The sequence below is a fragment of the Cataglyphis hispanica genome, chromosome 11 (genome assembly GCF_021464435.1).
Source record: "Cataglyphis hispanica isolate Lineage 1 chromosome 11, ULB_Chis1_1.0, whole genome shotgun sequence".
Lineage (NCBI taxonomy): Eukaryota > Metazoa > Arthropoda > Insecta > Hymenoptera > Formicidae > Cataglyphis > Cataglyphis hispanica.
The window spans coordinates 2,177,501-2,196,296 of record NC_065964.1 but is presented as its reverse complement, the minus strand read 5'-3'; the positions used below and the strand labels follow the sequence as shown (position 1 = coordinate 2,196,296).

At 27.9% G+C, this 18,796-nt stretch overlaps 3 protein-coding genes and 1 long non-coding RNA gene across 5 annotated transcripts in view; 3 read left to right on the top strand and 1 right to left on the bottom strand.

Moving 5' to 3' along the window:
* The window catches only part of LOC126852711 (ankyrin-3-like), a 35,866-nt gene extending 34,343 nt beyond the window's left edge, over positions 1-1,523 (top strand). The window contains exon 28 of the mRNA XM_050597768.1: positions 546-1,523. The gene's annotated coding sequence lies outside the window, so the exon portion shown is untranslated. The remainder of the gene's footprint in view (positions 1-545) is intronic.
* A 171-nt stretch (positions 1,524-1,694) lies between these two features.
* LOC126852747 (alkylglycerol monooxygenase-like) lies at positions 1,695-6,935 on the bottom strand. 2 transcript variants are annotated; one of them, XM_050597888.1, is made up of 9 exons: positions 6,512-6,935; positions 5,604-5,719; positions 4,773-4,930; positions 4,562-4,665; positions 4,070-4,232; positions 3,834-3,985; positions 3,526-3,660; positions 3,244-3,351; positions 1,695-2,151 (listed from the first exon to the last, which is right to left on the bottom strand). In XM_050597888.1, the coding sequence occupies exons 1-9, from the start codon at positions 6,641-6,643 to the stop codon at positions 1,861-1,863; spliced, it is 1,359 nt and encodes a 452-aa protein (XP_050453845.1). In that variant the 5' UTR covers positions 6,644-6,935; the 3' UTR covers positions 1,695-1,860. The 2 variants fall into 2 exon arrangements, with proteins under 2 accessions (XP_050453845.1, XP_050453846.1); XM_050597889.1 differs by having other exon boundaries at positions 1,961-2,538; positions 6,512-6,842.
* Positions 6,936-11,323: 4,388 nt separating this feature from the next.
* On the top strand, positions 11,324-12,444 carry LOC126852943 (skin secretory protein xP2-like). The gene is made up of 2 exons (XM_050598241.1): positions 11,324-11,361; positions 11,929-12,444. Exon 2 carries the CDS (start codon positions 12,031-12,033, stop codon positions 12,442-12,444), a length of 414 nt encoding a protein of 137 aa, XP_050454198.1. The 5' UTR covers positions 11,324-11,361; positions 11,929-12,030.
* Positions 12,445-13,335: 891 nt separating this feature from the next.
* On the top strand, positions 13,336-15,339 carry LOC126853047 (uncharacterized). The gene is made up of 3 exons (XR_007687902.1): positions 13,336-13,971; positions 14,573-14,738; positions 14,832-15,339. It is a non-coding gene; the product is annotated as an uncharacterized LOC126853047 (long non-coding RNA).
* Positions 15,340-18,796: the final 3,457 nt, after the last annotated feature.

The window sequence follows — 18,796 nt, the reverse complement described above, 5'->3', positions numbered from 1 at the left end:
TATTATATTTTAGTGTCTAGTATAAAAATAAATGCATAAATTTTATTTTTTTATTAAACAATTTTAGTTTTTTTTTACTTTCATATAACAAAAGTATAGTAGTTCTTATTTACATAATGTGGCTTCCCTCCTCTTCCAAATGCTTTTAAAAAATTTTATTACAAAGATTGATTAAACGATATGATTTTCAGAGGCTAATGTAATATATTAAATAAAAAAAATATAAAATAGTTTGTCAAATTTGAAAGAAATTCACAAAATGTACAATTTAATAAATAATAATAAAAAAAAGTCTGATTACTATTTGTTCAATCAATATTAGAATAAATAAATGTGACGTGAAAAATATAAAGATAAGTAGACTGCAAAATATAAAAACTATGATTATTTATGCAACATTAATCTTACCTTCGAAATGATCGATGCTAATAAATTGTAATGTGAACTTATATAAAACCAACGAGTTGTAATATATTATATTAATCTATTTTATTCTAAATCGCTGTTATCGATATATTGATTATATTTTATTTTGCTTCTTACAGATAGCGGACCATCAGGAAGGACTTTTGCCACGACTTCATAAATATATTATCGAATAACTCGAGACAGCTTTACATGTAAAACGATATTAAATATTGTATAATGTACTAAAGAACTTGTGCATTGTGGATATACAAGAATACCATTGCATTTATCTTTGTTTTACGTGATGTCTTCTAAAAAAAAAAAAAAAAAAACAATTTATAATATGCTTAAATTAAAAGATAGTTGCTATCTTCAAGATATAATATTGTTGAGCGCGCGGGATAAGAAAGCGATGAGTGGGCTTGCTTGTTTTTAATTATTAAATTTGAACGGACGTTTGTTGCATAAATTCTTGTTCTCTGTTTATATTTGAGAGAAAATGCGAACTATCTCTCGCTTAACTATTTTCGAGCTCTTTTATCGCGGATATTGAGTTGCATTTATCGAACGTATGTTGTCAAGTGCTACTTATACATGTTTCTATGCATGTATTATAATGCGCACGACATTATACTATTGTAACGTGTTTTATAACGTCTTTCGATTACGAGATGTCTTTGTGAATGCGCTTTTTCGTAAAATTTTATAATATATTTGATGTATGTACTCTTTGTAATGATTTCAAGCGACACTTTTGCGAAATTCAAAGATACAATAAAGCTAGCTGTAGCGCATGTTTACATAAAGGAGAACAGATACATATATTATATCTAAATAGAAAATTTTATATGCGAATATAATATTTAGGACACATATGTAACAATTTACGGAAGGCAGCGAGAGATACATACATTTCTGTTTAAACGATTTAATAATTGTTTCGTACTTTATCGTATTTTTTTTTCTTTTTTTATTATATAAACGCAGAATTACACAATGTTATCAATTATGTTTACACATGTATTGTATATTATTACGAGTTAATAATGTCAATTGAAGAAAAAAGAATTGTTTCCTTATGACGATGAAAATATACATCTATGCACTATCCGAAATCTATAGAATTATTTATTTTCCTAAACTTCGATTGGTCACGTGATGGGTAAAACAAACGTCAAAAATATTTAAATATGCATGCTTCAATACTGTTATCATGATAACGCATAAAAAAAATATATATATATATATATATATATATATATATATTTTAATAAATAAATATATATATATATATATATGTATATATATGTATGTATATATGTATGTGTGCGTGTGCGTGTGTGTGTGTGTGAATACATATGTAATAAATAATATCTATACATATATCTACATGTTTTATAATATATATTTATATAGTTATCGCAGATTTTCAATCTTTAATAACGTGTACGTTTATAGAAAGAAAGATAAGAAAGTAAGTTTGAAAAATAACAAATAAATTCTATATATAAAGTAAGGTATCCAAATTAGAATTAGAGAAAAGCCGTATGCGTAATACGTCATAGAATTGATTAAATTATTAGGATTTATCTCCGTAAACTGTATATAAGTCAAGCAGCGTACAAATTCAATGATACTGGGATATATAAATGCACGCTTATCAAATAACAAACCGATGCTGATGAGAACGGCTAACTTGTTTGCCAATTTTATCCTAGGAAAATCGTCTAAAACGTTTAAATTCTGAAAATAAAATTGAAATTAGTGACAGTGAGTTTTTGTTAGTGTGCCTGACTCCGATTAGTGTCATATTAATATCAAATGATTGGAATTATAATGAATTTTTGAGAACATTTAATTTCAACTATATTTACATTTAAAAAAAGATCAGAATAATTTAAATTAATTTTATATATACAATAATATATTTTTAATTAAAAATAAACTTAAAATAATAATCTTAATGCGTGTTTAATCCGATATATTATTAAAATCAAAAAATTAAATAAAAAAACTGTTATCATGTTAACTGTTATCACATTGAAAACATTAAAAAAAGACAGATAAATCGTTGCAAAATAATACTACTCTCCAAGTTACACTTCGATGACACAAAACAGCTGATCTACCCTGTACATCAAGAAGCAAAAAGATAAGAATTATTTATATGTTTTTCAAATATATATTTTTACAAAAAATATTATATATACGCACACTTATGTGCACATTTATTACGCACATTTATGTGCGCAAATTTATTAAATTGCGTTCTTTATAAAATAATTTTTGCGCGTTAAAGAAAATTATACGAGATCGGCAACCATAAAAAAGGTAAACTCTAGTCTTCGCTAAAAATTTCTCCAATAATATAAATAATTGATTTTCTACATAAAAAAAACAGCGGATATTCTACATATATATAAACTTTAATGTAAAGATATATTAAACTTAAAATCTGAATAATGTTAATTAAATATTATACAATAATATCATTATTATATAAATCTAAAATATTAAAAATACTATAAATTGAAAGTTTTCCAATAATTTTTATGGAGTTTAAAATTTCTTTTGCTATATTTGACATTTAATTTAGACAAAAAAAACTTATATTTATATTATTATATTATAAATTCAAATAAACGCATATTTATATACACATAATTTATTCGTCTAAAGTAAAATGTATTTTAAAATAAGATTTTTTAATATTACTAGTTTATATAAAATATTAGTAGTTTATATAAAAAATAATTTCAAAATTTATTATGTTAAAATTGCAATATTGCTTGTAAACTTTTCGAAAATTTAACAGCAAGTAAAATAAGAACTCACCTCGTTATATAATTGAAAATGAGTAAAAAGGATCGTCAAAAATTGCACTATTATATATAATTTTTGCCACTCAGGTATCTGAGGATTGTATAGGGCTCTAGGCTTTACCTAAAAAAAGTAAGATAAAGAATCAGTATTTTATATTAAAATTTTCGCCGATTTAAAGTCTAAAATGTCAATTATCAAGCATCACTTGTATATAACACATGCGACATATTTTTATTTTACTTTAAATATATTAAATATTGTTTTACATATACATACACGTAGATTATTTCTTACTTTTATTTTAAATTCGTCTAAACCTAAACGAGGTGCACCTGGAAACCAGCTAGGACCTTTCCAAACGACGGCGAGCCTATCGGTCCAGGTAATCATACTTATGCTTTTTTTAATTAAATCCTTTAAATAAAACACCTACGATATTGCAAAAGAAAGATAAATTATATGAATAGCAATAATTTTTAAATTAAAATGTACATAAATTTTTTTTAGTATTTTTTTTAATATTAATTTAGCGTTTCAGTTTTTTCAAATTATTAATAAACTGCAATAATTGCAGCAAATATTTGATAGCCAAAAAATTTTACCTGCAGATAGAATGAATTGAATGATTCAGCATTAACCACCAAGCCATAAATTATCTCTTCCTTATGGTTTTCCTTTTGAAAAGTACCGAACAATCGATCCCATATGATAAGCACGCCACCATAATTCTTATCCAAGCAATAAAGATTGCAGCCTATAAGATGCAAAAATGTACGCATTCGTAAGACAAGTTGAAGCGAAAAAATACAGTCGCTAAGTAATTAAGTGTCTAATTAACCGTGATGAACGCGATGATGCTTAGGTGTATTAAGAATCCACTCGAGCGGTCCGAGGTTACCAATGACTGTTGTATGGATCCACAATTGATATATCAAATTGAGTTGATTGTGCACCATAAAGTGCGACGGAGTTATAAATAGGGCGAGAGGTAAATAGATTACCTGCAGAAATATATTTATAAGCGTAAACATATCGAGAGATATTTTTAAAATTATTTATAAAGTAATAATTCATTATTATCTATTTATATTTCATTAATAAAAAATATTAAATTTATTTTATATTTTTCAATTTTAATTTAAAAAATACTTTATATATGTAAAAACATTTTTTTGAATAAATAAAATTTCCAAACACAGAGGCTCTTCTATCATGCAAGAGTAAAAAGAGATTTTTAATGGGTGTTAATTAATCTTAGTGATTAGTGGCAGAAATTTCCCAATTTTTTTTTTTTTACAGTTAAAGCTTGCCCTTAAAAAGTAACACTAACAAAGTTACACCAATTTTGCAGAATGGATTGTCGCAGACCGACCGCGAAATTGAACTCCTCGCTACTGTGATGCACCTGATGGAGGGCCCACAGAAAGTGGACTTCTGCAAAAAATTACGACATTATTAGCACACGTTAAATTATCGAAGATCGAGAAATAATACAGAGAACGTCAATGAATGGCGCGAATGGCGAATGTTTGGAATTTAACCATGATTACTGCGATGAGCCCAATAGTAACAAAAGTCCACAGCAATGAAGGAAATATACCATGTCCACGGTGAATCCCAGGCTAGAAGATTCCATCCTCTGCCAAATCTCTCATAAATGACGATGTATGTGTAGTACTCGGCACCACGAGAGAAGACTCTACGAAACCAACAAGTATATTCTTTCGAAAATTGCCAAACGAAGCATTATATGAAATTTTTACTATTTAAATAATTTTAAAAATTAATATTTAATATTTAAAATAATTATATTAACAAAAATTAATAATAGAAATTTAAATTTAATTATTAATAAATTGAAGTGCCAGCAATTGCGGTTAAACTTAAAATAAAAATAAATTTAAGATAATTAATTAAAATTATATATAAATATAAGTGAATAAATTAATTTAAAATTTTATTTATGGTGAAATATATTACATTTATATTTCATATTTATCATTTTTATTATTATCTTCTATCACTATTATTATCATCTATATTTATGTATGTTATAAAATTTAGAATCACTCTTTTTATATGCTTGTAAAACGAGTAAAGTTATATTTATGTCATCTATAAAATAATAACATATTTACTTAAGCATATTTTTTTTTTATATAAAAAAGATGACATATTGGCATCTATTTCTTTCAGTTTTAAGTTGACTTATTTTGAAACGAAGCATTTACGATACGATATTAAAGAATTATTTGTGCCTCTAGTGTATCTTTTTTTATGATATATATATATATATATATATATATATATATATATATATATATAAAGATGTATTATTTATATTTAATAACAAAGAGAAAATCGTGACCTACCGAACAGTTTCGTGGAGAATCCATTGAGATAGCGACGTGACTTGATCATTCAAACGAAACCTTTTTCGTAATATTATTTGCTCCAGAATTAGGAGGAAGAAAAACGGCAGCCATATCTATAAATATGAAAAGTTTTTCACAGAAAATCAAATTTAACTAGTCTCGCTTTATGCACTAGTGCCACTCTCGAAGGAGGTCTCGACAAAAATAGCGCGCACTACTGATGATTCGAGTAACTCGACGCGTTCGTGACAAGTAATAATCCAGCTGCGCATTTACATTAACGGACTTTCCCGATGCAAATGACATGATTCATGCTACTTTTGTATAAATCGCAACAAACAAATTTTGAAGAAGAATCTTGGAAATTTGAACCGAATGCTGGTGAAGGAACGAAATCAATCACTGAAACATTAGAGCACAAGCGAATTTTCTTTTTAATTAGATTATTAATAGTTTTGTTGAATAAATAGAAAATAATTGAATAAATATTTTATAAAATTATTTGGAATTGAAATTGTTAATAATTTAATTTTTATATTTTATAATTAAATAGATTACAAATAATATAGGTTTTATCACTTTTATCGATTATTTTGTAACTAAAATTTGAAATTTTAATATTAGAAATGAAATTAGGGCAACTTATTTAATTTAGAATTAATATTATTTTTAATACACAAACATTTAATGTAAATATCAATATTTTATTAGTAAAATACTATCTATATTTTTATCGGAATTAAATTATCTTTTCTGCGTTCTTTAATGAAACATTGATATATACGCAATTATTGGTATTACGAGACATGAAAGAAAGTGAATGTTATTTAATTTGATAAAAGAAAATTTTACAAACATAATAATTTTCTTATATTTTTATTTCGCTTTATGTTGACAGCAATTACCTGTTTATGATAATCCGGTACCTCTTGTGGCAACTCATAGGTCGTATCTTTAAGGAAGCGATACCAGAATTTTTCGATGCGTTTTGAAACAGATTCGGAGCTATTAGCGAGCAACTCAATTATTTTGTTCATATCGCACACTTAGAATACGCATAAATCACAAGTCGCGTAAAAATATCTTAATAATTTTTCAGAAACGTCTTAGGTAAAAAAGCTAATGACTCAGGCAATACGCGGCGCCGATTTGATCGCGCGTGCTGCACTCAAGTTGTTTATATACTAAGTCGCACTAGACAAGCACACACGCAAATAAATCACGTACTTCAAATCGCTGTGTTTACAATGTCGCGAATTGTAAGAATGTAAGAACGTCACATTTAAATTGAACTAAGAACGCAGTTTTTTGTTATTATTTAATATGTCATTTAATAAGAAATATATAAATATCTGAAGAAAAATAAAAAACGATATTTTCGTACTAGCTTATTTTGAAATAATTTTAAAATTGCGAGAGAAAGAGAGAGAGAGAGAGAGAGAGAGAGAATTATTTTCAAACAACTAAATTTTAAAGAATTAATTCTGCAAAATTGCGCTTTAAATTAATATTGTTTCTAAAACATTACATTTATTAAAAAAAAATAAACGTTAAGAAATATATAAAATTGATTATATGTTATAAAATATTCAATGACAAAATATAATAACTTGTAAAAAAAGATCACAATTTTTTTAATTGCGTTTTTTTTTACAGAAATTCTTTATACTACAAAAATGCTATCTTTATTCAAGGAGATTATTCTTGGTATCTTATCTATTTGGAATTAGATTATTTCAACAGAAAAAGTAGCTGTTATAAATTACGTAAATAAAGTAGAGGATCTGTCAGATTTTACGATGAATTCTAGAGAAATCCAGGAATATTCAAGAAAAATTCATTTTTATTTTAAATATCTCTACATGCTGTCAAACTTTATTTATTAAAATAGAAACTATTTTTTATATAATAAAATTAACAAACTATACGTAAATAAAATAGAAACAAAAACATATTAATTTAATACAATTACAAATTTTCTTCGAGGAACTCTCACCTTTTCTCATCAAGCGTTAACGGTATCATTTAGACAATGTAGTGATTAAAATCGGCATATTGACCGCAATTATTACGCAGAAAATATCGACATATGTATACAAAAAGGCAATTGATTACAGATAACACAAAGTAGGAAAGAAAACATTTAATTATATAACATTAAATTATGCACACATTTAATTATACACACAATTGCACCAAAAGATCATTTTCTCGTATTTTTATATCGAAATAAATTTTCGTGTACGACGCTTTTCGCTAGATGCACAATACTGAAATGACATGACACGAGAGATGTGCAATCGAATATGTAATTGAAGACAGCAGCTGTACAATCAACGGGTTTCCCCCTCCACCGGTATTCACCGATAAGAGATTTTACGGAATGTCTGTTTTTGTACGCGATCAAATCGTACAAAGTCCGAGTCGTTTCATAACTGTTTATTGAAATGTAAAAAATACATTATTTATTGTAAATATTTACATACATAAACTTTTCTTCATATAAAAGATAGATGTATTAAGGCGAGTAAAATATGTTTCTGCTAAACTAAATATCTATTCAAAATTAATCTAATTAACTGCAGTTACACAAAATCTAATTAATTTTCTGTTTTTTTTTTCTTTTCTAATTTTGCGTATCTAGACAAAAATACAGTTTTTAATCTCAGTTTAAATTAAATAAAAAAACAATGCATAGAAAATCAATTAAAAAATTTGGTTCAACTATAAGTTAAATTATATACGAATGCGTTTACACACACTGTGCTTTTGTAAATTCTGTTATCCGACCATTTATAAACTGCGTGCATTTTCTGTTTAATATTGTGCTGATGAAGGCCTAAAGAAAAGGCTAAAACGTACGCCACCCCGCACATACAGGGTGTCTTAGATCACCCGTACACCCCTTTTCTTTCAAAAAATAAGCATTTTAGAGAAAAACTTTTTGAATAAAAATTGTATGGTTTTGAGGGAAACATAAGATGGTGTCATTGGTTTGACCTTGGATGGCATCGTTAAGGTCAAGTCAAGGACACCTTTAATTTCTTAAATGGAATTCAATATTTTTTATTGCATATTTTTATAGCTTATGTCAAGAGCTTTCCAAAACACTATAATAAAGTACAGAAAATAATTGTTTTTAAAAAGAAGTATGCAATTATTTGCAATATATTTTTTATAACAATTATTTATTTTTTCTTTACACCATTTGATTCATTTTATTCTGTACATAAAAGTATTACGATACAATTATCGAACACTAAATAATTTTTGAGATATTTTATATTTTATACTAAAATATGTCAGATTAAGATACAAAATAACACAAAAAATTCTTAATGAAAAAATACTTTATTATAGTGTTTTGGAAAGTTCTCGACATAAGCTATAAGAATATGCAATAAAAAATAGGAGATTTCATTTAAGAAATTAAAGGTGCCCTTGACTTGATCTTAACGATGCCATCCAAGGTCAAACCAATGACACCATCTTATGTTCCTCTCAAAACCATACAATTTTTGTTCAAAACGTTTTTCTCTAAAATGCTTTTTGAAAGAAAAAGGGTGTATGAGTGATCTAGGACATCCTGTATATTCAAATTAATATATTTCATACATATGTCAAATTAAAATACTTTAATAAAAAATTTTATGCGCCTCTAATACTGCGCTGGCACTTATTGCCTTTAGATCCGTTTTCTATTTATATTATCGGAGCTTTATTTATACTTTGATGAATTATTTAATTTATACGGTTATTGTAATTCATCCAGTCATTGTTTTATTATAAATAATTATATAAATACCATCTTATAAAATTTAATATATTACACGAAAAAGTTTGCCACGCACTACTGTAAATAAATAATAAGAACAATAAAATTTTTATTTTGTTGTTCTTAAAGCAGTCACATAAAAGATCTATACATTTTCGATAATAAAACAATAACTGGATGGACTAAAATAACGCAAAGCGAGTTTTTTTTCCAGTCACATAAGACCATTTAAATCCCATAAGACCATCGGTCTTTAATGATATCTTAGTGCCTGCATTTAAATGACATCACTATACGAATTCGTAGACGCTTCATTGTATCGATATTGTTAATTAATGTTATATTAACATTAAATATATATAAGTAAAAAAAATTTCTTCTATATACATATAATAATTTACAAATTTAAATAATTTATAACGTACAAAGAAAAATTTTTGTTTTCTATTTTATTGGTTTAAAAAAAAATTTAATAAATTATGACATTTCGTATGGAAATGACATCAAACACGACATAAATCGGATAATTTTTAATTAAATGAACAATTAAAATTTTGATGTATTACATATTTAATTAAAAATCTTAAATGTATTATGTCGTTAATTTTATATCATCATATTAAATTTTTGTTAAATTTTATTTTAGCTATATCGTGTTTGGTGTTATTTTAATCATAAAAATATCATAAATTTATTACAAATATTTGCAAACGGATAAAATGCAAAATAAAAATTATAGTTTTTATTTTATAACATGTTTATGTATTTGTAGATAAGAGAAGAAAAGGAAGGATCCCCAATGCTGAAGAGCCGCCGAAAGCGAGAGCAAGAAGGAATAAAGAGCAAGCGAGATGATTAATATCAAAAAGTTCCGAAGTCTGTCTCGCGAGGATCTCTTTATCTCTTATCTCTCACGTATATATATCGTTACTGTGAAAAAAAAGCTTCATGTATTTCGCATTTTATTGGTCCGAAAATAATTTTACAAGTTTAATGAGATTTTTGCGATTAAAATGACATCAAACACGACATAAATCGGATAATTTTCAACTGAACAAATAATTAAAATTTTTATAACATATTTAATTAAAAATCATCCAATTTATGTCGTGTTTGATGTCATTTAATCGCAAAAATTTCGTTAATTTATTAAGCTTATTTTCAAATCAATAAAACGTATATATAAAAATATATAAAAGTTTTACTTCTACATAATAATGACATATATACACGAAAGATTATAAAGGGAATCTCGCGAGAGAGAGACTTCGGAACTCTTTGATATCAGTCATCTCGCTTGCTCTTTATTCGTTCTCGCTCTCGATATCGAGTGTCGCGATTCTTATCTACAAAAACAAAAAAAAAACAAAAAAAACAGTAAACCATGTGGCAACCGCGCACGTGCTTAGATTCGGCTAGCGAATCATCATTTGTCTTCGAATCGTTGAGATGGTCAGAGTGTCTCTTGCGACTGTGCGATTCTGTTTATAAGAGCCAGCAATGCCTAAATGTAAGTATTTTACACTATTTACATCTCTCTCTCTCTCTCTCTCTCTCTCTCCTCTCTCTCTCTCTCTCTCTCTCTCTCTCTCTCTCTCTCTCCTCCTCCCTCCCTCCCTCCCTCCCTCCCTCCTCCCTCCTCCACCCTCCCACCCTCCCTCCCTCCCTCCCTCCCTCCCTCTCCCTCTCTCTCTCTCTCTCTCTCTCTCTCTCTCTCTCTCTCTCTCTTTCTCCTCAAAATTAGAAAGAAAAAAAAATATATTTTATATTGCAGCACGAAGAGAAAGTAATGTGTCAGCGAGACGAACCAGAAGGGTGAGAAGACGAAAGTCAAGGATGACAGCGACGACGACAGCGGCGACGACAGCGGCGATGACAGCGGCGCAGATGCCGACGTCGGGGACCACAGTGACGTCACCGCCAGCAACGGGGATAGCGGCAAGATCGGACTCGTCGACAGGACAAACTGTTAGTCAAAAAGTTAGTCTGGCTATAAATTATATTTTAATAGATATATATGCGTGTGCATGTGTGTGTGTGTTTGCGCGCACGTTTGCGTGTATTAGAATGTGCGTGTATTAGAATGCGCGATCTTTTTTCAAAGTTGAAATATAATCTGTCATATCCAAGTTTTAGAATCATTTATGAAGCAATAACGGCTTGTGCTTCAATATTATATATTACTATATTATTTGTAATTCATATGTTAATTTAATATGTGATTTGTAAATGATGTAATATATCTAATCACGCGCCAGTTATTATTTCACAAATGCTTTTATTTAAAACTAAAATATGAGATATGATATTTCAACTTCTCGAAAAATCGCATTGTAATACGCACACATATATACATACACACATTTATACATATATATATATATATATATATATATATATATATATATATATATGTGTATGGTGTATGTATGTGTATAAAATATGCGCGAGCATATATATATATATATATATATATATATATATATATATATTTAATTATGTAAAATATATACTTTCAATTTTTTAATTAAAAAATTTTTTTTTCAGCTCTTAAAAGATGCAGTGCGGCGGGCATTGTACCGTAGGAGGCGGCACGAGAAATACGCCGCCAATTTTCCACATACGCCGGCGTACATTCCAGACGGGTACATGCCTGTACCGGCATACGTGCCCATGCCACCTCCAGCATCCGGATATACGCCGCCTCCATCATCTGGATATGTGCCCGCGACGCCTCCATCATCTGGATATGTGCCTGCGCCGCCTCCGTTATCTGGATATGTACCTGCGCCGCCTCCGTTATCTGGATATGTACCTGCGCCACCTGTACCATTGGAATATGTGCCCGCACCGTCTCCACTATACGGATATGTGCCTGCGTCATTTGTACCATCTGAATATATACCCGCGCCACCTCCGTCAACCGGATATGTGCCCGCACCGCCTGCACCAGCCGGATACGTCCCCGCACCGCCTGCACCAGCCGGATATGTTCCCTCGCGGCCAGCACCAGCCGGATGCATGTCTGCGCCTCCCGCACCATCCGGTGCCCTATTATTATAAGATGTTTTTTAAATTATAGATAATAGATATAAGATAATATAAGATATAGATATAAGATAAGATATAAATATAAGATAATATAAGATATAGATCTAAGATAATATATATAAGATAATATATATGAGAATATATATAAGATAATAGATATAAGATATATATAAGATATATATATATATATATATATATATATATATATATATATATAATATAAATTACACACACACACACACATATACACATGTGCAGCGCTGTATATATACTACACATACATACATTTATAAAATAAAATAATTTTAATAATATTTTTATATTTACTTATATATTTCTTTCTTTCTTTCATGTTTTTTTCCCACTTCATTTATTTCTATACCTTTGCTTTTCATTATTTTATTAATTTCTTATTTTTTTAAATTGTTTTTAATTTTTTATTCTTTGATTGCATATATATATATATATATATATATATATATATATATATATATATGTGTGTGTGTGTGTGTGTGCTGCGTGTGTAATCGTAAAAAAAAAAATTATTGCTACCCCCCCTAAAAGAGTTATAATTGATAAAAACAGTCGCTAATAAAGAGCAAACTAGTTTTACATGGTATTCATAGTACACAATGTGGATCAAAACATGATACAATCACAAAAAAATAGATAATAATTTGTAGATAAAATTTTATGGAGTCATAAAAGGATGGGCGCCATTCACTGCATTAATTAGCGACGCATGTAACACGAATTGGAATTAGCAAGTAGCTAAGGAAAAGTTCGAAAGATCCGTTTATATCGGTTAATTTAACATGATGTTCAAAATTGAAATATATTTCAATTTTGAACATCATTTGTCGATCAACTTCAACGGCGTATCTCGCCGATAAATTCCAAAACCATACATCTAAGATCAAAAAACACGAGCGAGGATAAACAGCGTCGCGTTCATTCGCTCGGTGCGCGATCGCGTGATCCTCATACGATGAAAAAACTGCGACAAACACCTGGATCCTCGAGCGTTCGATGGCGAATTTCTTTTTATGGAGATCGCGAGTCTTAATGGTCGTCAGAGTCAGTCGATCTTCGGCAATGGATCAGGCTGGTCGAAATTTCGCCAGTGTATCTTTCGCGCTGCTGTTGTCATTCTCGCTCGTGTAAATACGCTTTTGTCCTTAGTTCCTCGCATTCAATCAAAACGATCAATTTCGGAGAGAAAAACGAACGGCTAAAGACGTATGGGAACGTTCAGTTAAATCTATATAGTCTAAGTTCGGCACTCTGGAATTTTTGAACGACGCGTTCCAGGAAGCTATGCAAACCAATGACGCATTTTTGGAATATACGCACATGTTGATTATATGCATGCGAATGCTGGTAGAAAGATCAAGTTAGAAAAATTGATTGATACTATGATCGGCAAATTCAAACAGAAATGATCCTCCAGTGTGAATAAATTGCGGTGACGCATTGTTGAAGTTCGGTCTGAAAGAAAAATTGCAACAGGCGGTCCCCAATCGTTGCCTGCGTCTCAACGTAAGTGAAATAATATGAAATATATACTAATGTAATATTAATAAAGTATATATATATATATATATATATATATATATATATATATATTTATTGTGTGTGTGATAGTCAAAAAAAAAAAAAAAAAAAAAATTATTGCTACCACCCCTAAAAGAGTAATAATTGATTAAAATAACAAGTTGATTAATCTGTTTTTTTTCTCATTTTTTAAATTTCTTTTTTCAAGATTTTGCTTATCATTTTTAGTATGTTACATGTAACAATCAATTTTAATGGACAAAACAATCGAATTTTAATGAATTTTTTGGTCGTTTATTCAAAATATAATTTTATTCAATAAAACATAACTATTATATCAATCATATTAATCAAATAATCAGTAATTATAAATATTCATAGGTTATTTAATAAATTGAGGCTTGTAAAATTACATCTATTTATCATACTAAAAATGATAAGCAAAATCTTGAAGAAAAAATAAAAAAAATTAAAACAATGGAAAAAAAACAGATTATTAAAAACTGCATGTATAATTAAATAATGAATATAAATACTATATATTTAATTATTTGTATTTTTAACTGTGCGTATATTTTTGTTACAGATGTAAATTTGTTGATAAGATTTGCAAATTTGAGGAACAAATTGGGAGATAAAGAACGAACGCTGATATTATTTGAGCACATCCTGAGTTTTTGTTCGAAACGTGTCGATGTACGATCATGTTACATAGATCGTTTAATAAAATCCGAAGACGTTGATATAGCTAGGTATAGATATATCTTATTGTTAATACATTTCAAGCATGAAAAAAAATATATATATTAATAATATAATTTTTTTTTGTTTTTCTACATTTACAGGAAATTATTGAAACGAGCTCGTATTCAAATAAGATCCTCCAATGTACATAAACTGCGGTGCTGCATTATTGAAGATCAGTCTCAAAGAAAAATCGCGACATTATGCAACAGGTCCAATCGTTTCAGTAAGGAAAAAAATGAAGATTTGATTTACAAAATTTAAGAGTTTTGTGGAAAGGTATGTCATACCCGAGGCAGTAGTTCGTATAATGCAAATGATTGCTGATGGTCGAGAAACAACGTAAGAGAGATTAAATATAAAATTTTGCCCAAAAGAAACTAAAATCTCTTTAAAAAATTAAGAAAAATGCCATTTGAATTCTAGACAAAGTTAAATTTTTGAAAATCAGAAAAATAACAACAGAATGTCATCACTAAATAACATAAATTAATATTATAAAGTAGATAAAGTAAATTCTCGAAAATTGAAAAATTATCAGAAAATAATTAAGTAAGAAATGCAATTCAAAATTCCAAGCTTTGCAATCGTAAAAACTTTATTGCTCTTTTTTCGCCATCTATTATAAGCAAGCGTTTAGAATTTAAAAAAAGTTTGATGAATTGTTATATCTTGGTCTAAACTCTTTACAAATATCAGTGCATAACTTGGCAAACAGCTAGGCAAATTAATTATTTTCTTAAAAAAAAAAAAAAAATATAAAAAAGTTGAACCATCAACTTGACTTGATTTTAGCTTATCTTTAAACGTTTGCTTATAAACATATAATTTTTATGGATATTCTATTAATTTAACTAATTTAATCGTATAGTTTAAATTAATCGCTCTCTTTTATATTATTATTATTATTATTATTATTATTATTATTATTATTATTAGCTCTTTCACAGTTTGAAAACTAAAGATCATCGGTTATTACTAATTTCTACTAATATTATTAATATTATTAATAATATTATTAATATTATTAGTTTAGTAGATTTTTTATCAGATGATATGTTTACTTTTATATTTTAAGAGCATTTATTAAATAATAATATTAATAATAATTTAGTAGAGACAAAGAGAGAAAGAAAAAGATAGAGAAAGACTAAAATCAATAAAATATTTGCGTACGCGTTTTTGTTATTAATTTCTATTAGAATTAATGAAATTATTAAAACATGAAATTATTAATGAAATTATTAAGATATATTTGAATATAACGTTAATCAAACGACGCTGTAAGCGGCGTTGTAAGGCCAAATGCATTTAAATATCTTTTGTACAGAGAAATTTAACAAATTTAATTTTTTTTAAATAACTTTTTTATAAAACTGTAATATAGAAAGTGTTTTAAAAATGAAAGTCAATCGCGTGGTGATTGGCGATCCAAAAACAAGAAAAAAGATTGGTACGAAGATAGATTCGGAAATGCGTCGTTTTCAAGTTATCGTTATTTTTATGTAGAAATTTCATATCGCTTTGCTTTTAAATTTTTTTTTAATTAAAAAAAGAGATGCTTTTGTATTGATTTATTTTATTTTATTTATTTATCTTAATTTATTTATTTTTTATTTTATTTATATTTTTTTATGATCTCTTTTTATCTTGAATAGTGTTATATAAACAGACCATATATTTAATTATATTATAAAACTCATAAAAATCTCTTCAAAACAATATTTCCGGACATGTTAGACCAACTTCTTTCTTTGGATCCACAATAACACATTAAAATTTTTTAAATACTAATAACATATCCTAAAAGTGTATAATATATTAGTCGTTGGGACTCTTTTAATTATTAGTAAAGAAAGTTTTTCATAAGAAATCTGAAAATTTAATCGCAAGTACAAGATTTTTATGTCGAGGTGCTAACTTTAACAAAATGAACAGGGACGTTAACATTATAATTATGAAAAATTATTAAATTTTAATTAGGATATTTTTTAGAATTCTTGAGGTGGTACCCAGAACTCTTAACAGAACTGTTATAATTTTTAAAAAATTTTTTGATCTTTAATTCAATATATGAAAAATCGCGAAAACTTTTTATTTATCGATCTTGGTACTCTGAGCATTGAGAGTTATTGGTAGAATCGGTATTATTTAAACTTATTTTGCAAGCAATAAATTTGAAGCTTGTATATTTCGAGGACAACAAACTCAGACGATATATCAGCATCAAATTTAAGCGAGTAACGATTTTTGTTTTAATAACTTCTTCCTGTAAGTTTACACGCTGTGCGGCTGTCCGGCATCATTTGAATACATTATATACAATACTTTCGCGATAAATTGAATCACAGAATAAAAATTTAAAAAAAAATAAAAGTCGAACTCGAGAAAAGATTTTGACCGATGATTTGAACTGTGATTTGAACGTAACGAGCGTAAGGAGAGTAGAGAGAGCGAGGACTCTCTTGAGTCGCTCTTTTTATAGGGCTTTTTCAAATGTGTGTTTTAATTTTTTGAAGTAGGGATTGACGAATTAGAAATTATCCCAGTGTTCTCATTAGGCGGGGTGTTTCTTCTATTTTTTCGTTTTTTTACTCGCGGTTATCGTCGATTGTGAATCTGATATCGGTTCAAAGTCCCTTGATCGTTGCCTTTCCTGGCGGACTCTTGTGATTTGATTAGAAAAATCTTATTTCTTCATGATTAGAAAGAATTTATTTTTCTTATGATTACTTTTATCAAACGGTACGGCTCTATTTGTTAAGTATTTCGTTAGAAAAATTTATTATCTTCTCGGTATTGTTTTATTCTTCCGCCGGAAAATTCTACTGCAAGGGATATTTATCAATTTTTATTTATTCGAGAGAATCGGCGTGGTTTCATCGCCGATTTTCTCGCGTCTTTCTCACAGTTGCTCATAGATATACGGTTATTGACAAGTGACTAAGAGTTTACGAAACGCGTAGCGTAGGATGCTTTATTTATTAAACGATTCATTTTCATCACCAATAGACGATTGCCGCAACTTCGCGGAAGAAAGGAATCGTGGAGTCGCCAGGACGTAAGACTAGAAAAAAATTTGTAGCTTAAAGGAGGGTATGCATTTTAAGCAGAGTGGGAAATACGCAGGGATCGTTCGGTTCACCTTTTTTCTTCATGCAGATTTATTTGCTGAACCAGAAAATCATAGTCAAAATAGTCTTAGCATCGACGAAAAATTTTGAGAAACATTTTAAACAAAACATCGTTCTTGATGATGTCGTTGATGACCACTCTTTCCAAAGTCATAAATCAGTTTTGAATAATAAGTAAAATGAATGAAAGACAATTGAAAGTTAAGTTAAAAAGTTGAGAAGTTAATGATAATAAAATTATATAATAAAAATAATCTTTACTTAAACTAATTATTTTTAAATGCATTAATGATAACTTATTAATAAACATTTTATACGAGTTAATAATTTATCAATATTTAAGTCGTGTGAAAATATCTTATAAGTTAGCAGAACAAAATGAGCAGAAATATTTTAATTAATATTTTTATTTATTGCTAAAAATAACTATTAAAAAAAAAAGTTAATGCTTTGTAAATTTAAAAAATATTATGTTCCATAAAAGAAAGATTAATATATATATGGAGGAATAATCAATGTATATATTTTATTATCATATATTTTTTCTAATCATAAAAATATATAAATAATATAAATAATATAAATAAATAATAATTCTTGAAAGGACTTTGATTTAAAACATTATTGGGCACATGGCCTTTTCAGGAAGGGATTACTTAAGCACATTAAAAGACACTTGTTGAGATGTATAGATAGATGCAGTAATAGATATATAAATAAATGAATATCTGAATATGATATTGATATATATAAAAGATATATTATATAAAGTGAAAATCAAAATATAAATATTGTAAAAAAAAGAGTGAAAATGGGAAGAGTGAACATAAAAGAAAATTATTTTTTCCATGAGTCCAATTCATGCATTACATTTTTTGTCGCTTTTATGGCGTTGTCGTTTTTGCGGCTGCTGTCGTTTTCTCCGCGGTTGT